The 6806-nt window shown below is 39.7% G+C and overlaps 2 protein-coding genes across 5 annotated transcripts in view; one reads left to right on the top strand and one right to left on the bottom strand.

The window, feature by feature from the left end:
* The first annotated feature begins 3049 nt into the window (after positions 1-3049).
* LOC108250967 (nardilysin) overlaps positions 3050-6806 on the top strand; it is an 11276-nt gene continuing 7519 nt past the window's right edge. The window contains exons 1-3 of one of the 2 annotated variants that reach the window (XM_017441091.3): positions 3050-4568; positions 4775-5024; positions 5137-5218. In XM_017441091.3, coding sequence (XP_017296580.1) covers positions 4387-4568; positions 4775-5024; positions 5137-5218 — 514 coding nt within the window. In that variant the 5' untranslated portion in view covers positions 3050-4386. Of the gene's footprint in view, positions 4569-4774; positions 5025-5136; positions 5219-6615; positions 6671-6806 lie in introns of those variants that run through there. The other variant, XM_025002794.2, reaches the window with a different exon arrangement.
* LOC108250966 (serine/threonine-protein phosphatase 6 regulatory subunit 2-like) overlaps positions 4595-6806 on the bottom strand; it is a 29009-nt gene continuing 26797 nt past the window's right edge. For all 3 annotated transcript variants that reach the window (XM_017441087.3, XM_017441085.3, XM_037974147.1), the window contains one exon: positions 4595-4920. The gene's annotated coding sequence lies outside the window, so the exon portion shown is untranslated. The remainder of the gene's footprint in view (positions 4921-6806) is intronic.

The following is a 6806-nucleotide window of genomic DNA, read 5'->3' as shown; positions in this document are numbered from 1 at the left end:
TGAGCATTGAGTCACCTGCCGAACACAGGTTGATGCTTGGTCCAATCTGATCCAGAAGCACAAAGACTGACTTGATTTTGTTCACTACAGGATATTCTGGTTTATTCCAGATCAGTCCAGTTTAAACTTGTTCAGTTCATTCCAACCTGGTTTTTAATCTATCAGTAAAATTCAGCTGTAACAGTAGGAATAAACCTGCGGTAGTTTGGTTTAATCCAGATGAGCCTGAATCACTCTGGTTTAGTTTTAGCCTGATCAGACAGGTGGTCTGGATAAGTCCGGTTTAGTTTGAATCAGTCTGGATTAATCCGGATCGGTCTGATTTGGATCAGTTTAGGTCATTCTGGACCACCCTCCCACAGGCCGCGGACAAGCCTTCTTATGGCCGACACCCTGAAGCTGTTTTGTTGTCACGCCCACCCATGAGTAGAGCAAAGTGAGGAAGCTCCGCCCCTTTAGCAAGTGTATTCATGTAGGCAGCCATGTTTGCAGTGTATCCTCCATGATCACGTGTGTGCGTGACATTATTGTTGCATATGGTTCTCATATTTATTGCGTGTTCAGTTTTAAGGGTTCTTGTGTTTAAAGTGTGTGATATTTTGAGATGTGTGTGTTTCTGAAAGACGAGAACAAAAAGTTGTGTGTTTGTTAATAATTATGAAGAAGAAAAACTATATCCTGCCAAACTGGTGCATAGCGACCACAGCGCACGTTAGCGTGTACTCCCACCACGTGTCTTCATATTGATGAAAATACAATATTAACATTGTCTTCATATGATTTTATTTTTTCAGTGAATTTGTAAATGATAGAGTTAGAACTAAATATAACGTTGTTGAGTATGATCTTATTTTTCTGTAAACTATGGACTATAGAGAGTTCCTGTAAACTTGTTGTCTTACAGTTCACTCCATATGGAGAAGCACAAAGTGATTGTACAAATTATTGTGAATGTTTGTATATTATAGATGAACTTAGTATAATAAAATCATGATCTTTAATCAGAACAGCTGATTCTTGTCTGTTTCTTTGAGGTTTTATTTTTGTTTTAAATGTAATATGAAGTCTGCCTCTGCTGCTGACATTCAGTGCAGGTGTTGTAATGTTCATGCTAAAGCTTAAAGGGCATCACTTCTATGACCTTTGAACCCCCTGATGATCACCTGGGAACCTTCTGCAGGGAGGGAAGGTCAAGGGGAAACTTTCAGGGGAAGTTTCATCCTAAATATTCATAAAACTTTAGAATTTATTCATTGATTTATTTTCATTCTTGTTTAAAACGATTTAAAAATAATTGGTTATTAAAACCTTATTTTTTTATTTTCCGTTTATTAAAGCACTAATAAAACATGTCAAACATTTTGTTTATGTTATTGTTTGAGACCTGCTGCCTTAAAACGGTTGTTTTATTTCCAACATTACGCTGACGTCACAGAGTTGACCAATCAGACAGGCTGACGGGCTGTGATTCACATCCTCAGCCAATCAGAGTCTTTGTTTTGAGGACCGCTGAAAGGCGGCAGTTGCTTCATTGAAACTCCGAACTTTCAGCAGCACCTGTCCGACGTGCGGTCAGGGGAGGCAGGTGAAGCAGAGCCTCACCTGTCATCATGACAAGAAAAAAAAAAGATAACATAAAATGAATATTAATATTTGTCCACTGATCTGTATGTATGACTAATTTCAAACATTTTTATAGTCAAAATTGCTGAAATTGCATATTTCCTGTTCAAATAAAAGGGTGAAACGCGAGGTGCGGCAGCAATGAGCCTCCATTACAAACTGGGTTGATACATGCAATTGTCCCTTGCCTGTTGCCATATCGCTGCATGTTGCCAATATATTGTTTGCACATACATTTATATACCCTGATTTTCCACAGTCTGGCTAATGTCTTTAACCATTTAATATCTGTTAGTGACATATTTAGTTTTGCTGATGGGAGATAAAACCGCAGTGAAAAGGCACAGGGTGAGGCAGGCAGTGCTCTCAGCAGAGATGTTGCCAATTATTTTAGCATTGCAATGGGTGGTGGAGGTGAAGCCCAGTAAGGTAGGTATCTGTTCAGATTCAATGTCTTGCCTAACTAGTATTCTAAGTGGAAAGTCTGAAAATCGTCAAGATTTTTAGATGATGTTAGTTATTTGATATATGGTATAAAGCAACAAAAGATAAGTGTTCAATTCACATGGGTTCCAGCACATAAAGGGATTGTAGGTAATGAAAAAGTAGATAAGTTAGCTAAAGAAGCAGTTAAGGCAAGAGAAATTGAATATAATGTGCCACAAAGTAGAGCAGAAATAAAAGTAATTATTAAAGATAAAATAAATAATATATGGCAGGAGAGATGGAATTTAGAAGAAAGAGGAAAGCATTTATATAAAATACAAAAAGAGGTAAACATTAGAAACAATAGTATAATGAATAGGAGAGAGGAAGTATGGATTAATAGGTTGAAGATTGGGCATACTAGTTTAAACAGTGGTTTAAAAATATCATCAGGTGATTGTTCTTATTGCGGGGAAATAGAAGGAGTAAAACATGTGTTAATTTATTGTAGAAATATGTAAAAGAGAGGAAAGAAATGGAAAGGGTAATGTGGATTTCAGTAACTATGGCTAATTTATTAAGGAAGCATCAATCACATGATATAATTCAAGCACTTATTAAATATTTAAAAGATACAAAATTAGCTGAGAGGATTTAGTATGTATGTGTGTGTGAGTGTATAAGTATATATATATAAAATTTAGTTATTGAAGATATATAGAAAATGATTTTCTGAATTACATCTCCGTCCAGTTGATGGCGGTAAAACACAAAGTTTGCAAACTGCCAGAAAACGCCAAAGAAGAAGAAGAAGAAGAAGAAGAAGAAGAAGAAGAAGAAGAAGAAGAAGTGCAGTACTCTGCCGCACTGAAGGGGGCGCACGTGAGCCAACGGGAGCTTGTTGCTGCTTTTACGCAGAGGCGAGTGAGAGTCACGTGCACTGCCGCGAGCCGTTAGTTTTTGTGTTTTGCTCCAACAGACTGCCAAAATGGTATTTGTAACGTTTTTTCTTATCTTTACTTACCCTTAATACGTATCTTACGCGCGCGCGCGTGTGTGTGTGTGAGAGAGAGAGAGAGAGAGAGAGAGAGAGAGAGAGAGAGAGAGAGAGAGAGAGAGAGAAGAACGCTGATGAGCTGTGAAATAACCAGTACCCAATTGAATAATCTACTCTTTTGGGTTTATATATTTGTAAATCTGACTCTAAAGGAGTCAGTGCCTCACCAACCATGAACCTCACCGCACGTCACTGCAGGAAGGTGAGCCCGAACCCCAGCAGGCCGAACTGCTGTCAAAGTCCAGGCGGAACCTCTGACCGGTCGGCCGGCCGGCCGAACGGAAGGAAAGCCGGTCCGGACCACTGCCGCAGAGTTAGCCGTTAGCAGGATTAGCTAACAGGGATCTGATCTGATCTGCTGATTTAAAGCTGTCATTAAGTATTTTTATTTCTGACTCTTTTTTTATAGCTCGGTTTGGTGGATATTTATGTCACAGAGTTTGTCCTCTGGTTTCTCGGTGTTTGCTGATGTTAAACTCCCGGTTCAGGTCCGAAATCCACCGGGCTCTGCCGGATGTTAATCCGGTGCCACCAAACTCCATTCATAAAATCCGAGGTTTTCATTCTAGATATGATTCCTGCCAGCTTTCATCATGGAAAATAACCAGAATTATTTTTTTTAAATAACTTATCGCACTTGAAAATTCGGCAAAGAATAGTGTAATAATTACACTTTAAAAAACAAAATAAAACAAATACCAAAACAAGTTTAAGGTTAGAGGATTTGTACTTTATATCATATATCTCAACATTGTAATGAGTAAGTAATCATTTTCTATCTGCTGATGAAATCGGATTTTATTCTCATTAAGTTTTTATATGGATCAATTTGTTTACTGAAATAATAAATCACAATTATGTTACTGTGAGTTTCGTGTAGTAATTTCACAGCAGAAATCATATTTATCCTGAATAACAGCAGTTGCATCTGCAGTCGGTGTAAAAAGTGTTAAAATATTAAGACTTATTTTAAATTCCCAAACCTAAAAGTTTAATGTTACTGATGTCTAGTGGTCAAATTGAAGATAGCATCTACAAAATCTGTTTTTCATGATAAAAAGACTCAAATCAGAGGATTTTTAGTTGTTTATCAGTCATTTCCATCAGAGTAAAGCCACAGCTGGGTTTATTCTTGTTTTCTGGCCTCATCTTTTCATGCTTTCTGTTTGCCAAGCTTGATTTATTCACTCTTCTTACATCTTTAAATAAACGTGTGCTGTGGTATAAAAGCCCGCTGAGGGGTGACTACAAGGTAAAATAATAACAGTTATAGTTACCAGATGCCTCAGACCAACAAGTCTGTGAGTGGTGGTGGAGCAGCAGGTCCGATGGTCGTCCCGGAGCAGGACGAGTCTCCGCCTCCACAGGACATCAGGACAGCTGCTGGAGACGGAAGAGCCGACACAAACGAGCAGGATGACCCAGAAATCATTAAATCGCCCAGTGATCCAAAGAAGTACAGGTGAGAGAAGAACAGCTGTTCGAACATTAGACATCAGCTGGTTGTTTTTATTGATTACATGGGACACTTTTACATTTACAATATCAGAACGCCACAAAGGTCTCATTGTGAGTTGTTGTGTTTGTGGTTTCTGAGGGGGAGCTCTCCTCACAGAAGGTTCATATCTCAGGTTTATCAGATCAGGATCTGAACGTCTTCCTCTGCAGATACATCGAGCTGAGCAACGGGCTCAGGGCGCTCCTCATCTCCGACTTCAGCAGCTCCGACGGGACGGGAGGCAGCGAGAATTCTGAGGAGCCGAGGGAGCCGGAGGAGGAGGAGGGCCAAGAGGAAGAGGATTCTGGTGAGGGCTCTGAGGAGGAGGAGGAGAATGACAAAGAGGAAGATCAGGACAGTGACTTTGTTGAGCAGGACGAGGAAAAGGCAACGAAGAAGACGAAGAGCTCAGAGAAGCAGGTGGGTGAAAGGATGATGAAGGTCAGCGTTGTTCACTTTGATCATAGGTTTGAATAAATGTTGAGACAGACTTCACTCCTGGATTTGTGTGTGTGTGTGTGTGTGTTTTCAGGCAGCTGCTGCGTTGTGTATCGGTGTTGGGAGCTTCAGCGACCCTGACGACCTGCCGGGCCTCGCCCACTTCCTGGAGCACAGTGAGTTACCTGCTGTCAGTCATCCTGATGTGTTGGAGATAACACAAACATCTGTTTGCTTTCATTGATCGAATCATTGTCACGCGTTGGTCAGCCAAAACATTATGACCTACAGCCTAATACTCAGTAGTGCCACCTTCTACCAGAACAGTTCTGACCCATCTCACTCTGGGACCCTCCGACAGGCTGCTGGAGTCTCTGGCTCAGCAGGTGTAAGTCCTGAAAAGAGGAGGGGCTTCCACGAATCAAACTGGTTGGTCCAGAGCATCCCACAGATCTGCAGGTGTGACCCAGTTCTGACCCGGCTGTTGAACCATCACAACTCCTCTGATGAAAGTCGAGCCAATCCCCACACTAAACACTTGTAGTTTTAACTCCAAGGACAGAAAGTTCACCTGCTGTCTGCTAGATCCCACCTACTACCAGCTGCCATGGTAACCAGATAATCAATGCCTCACCTGTCAGTGGTCATAATGTTCTGGATGATTGTGTGTAAAGCCTTTATGAACAGAAGTATCTTAACGTCTGTGTGTCATGTTTTATTCGGCACTGAGTCTTGCTTTACATGTTTACTCTCATTGTTCTTTAAACATTGTTATTTCCTGTTGTGTTACTTCCTGGTTGTTGTGTCACTTCCTGTTTGTTGTGTCACTTCCTGTTTGTTGTGTTACTTCCTGGTTGTTGTGTTACTTCCTGGTTTTTGTGTCACTTCCTGTTTGTTGTGTTACTTCCTGTTTGTTGTGTTACTTCCTGTTTGTTGTAACTGTCACTGCACGATCCGTACCGTCAGCTCTTTTACGCATGCACTAAATGAATTACTTCCGGGAGGGCTTTTTTGTTTTTCATTGCAGTAGTATAAATAATATATGATTTAAAGAGAATAACAATAATCTTAAATAAAAATGATTTAATAGCATTTTGCTAGACCGCTACGACCAATCTGAACATGCGCAACCATGACGTCACATAAAGAGCAAAATATTTCAATTTTCACCACGGGAAGAGGACCAGTCGAGATACTCCTGGCTCACAATTAAACAAGATGTGAACGATTGGGTAACAAGCAACTAATTAAGTATAGATCATACCTTACAGAACAAACTTTAACATTGACCACTATCAACATTTTTAGGATTTAAGACTTATGGTGTAACTTGTTCTTCTTCTTTTGCTGATTTTATTGTCCATTAGCTTCATCAGCTGGACTGCAAATTTGTCTTTCAGGTCAAATGTTGTCACCGCTGCCAAGTTAATGACCCTCTGAAAACTGTGGCACCAGTTTCATATTTAATCAAGGTTGTTTTACTTTTATAGACTAAACACTGTTTTTACAAGTAGTGCCTTTCCAACATCATTTTTTTTATTTTTGTGTACTAATTTTATTTAATGTCTTTCAGGTCAAGGAACCCTGATCGGGCCTCTCCCAGAGACATCGAGGGGAAACAATTACAGGTGCTGGTCATAAAATTAGAATATCATGAAAAAGTAGATTGATTTCAGTAATTCCATTTAAAAAGTGAAACTTGTATATTATATTCATACATTACATACAAACTCATATATTTCAAATGTTTATTTCGTTTAATTT

Source organism: Kryptolebias marmoratus, linkage group LG1, assembly GCF_001649575.2.
Source record: "Kryptolebias marmoratus isolate JLee-2015 linkage group LG1, ASM164957v2, whole genome shotgun sequence".
Lineage (NCBI taxonomy): Eukaryota > Metazoa > Chordata > Actinopteri > Cyprinodontiformes > Rivulidae > Kryptolebias > Kryptolebias marmoratus.
Note: the sequence above shows the minus strand (reverse complement) of the source record. Positions and strands in the feature narration are given on the sequence as shown.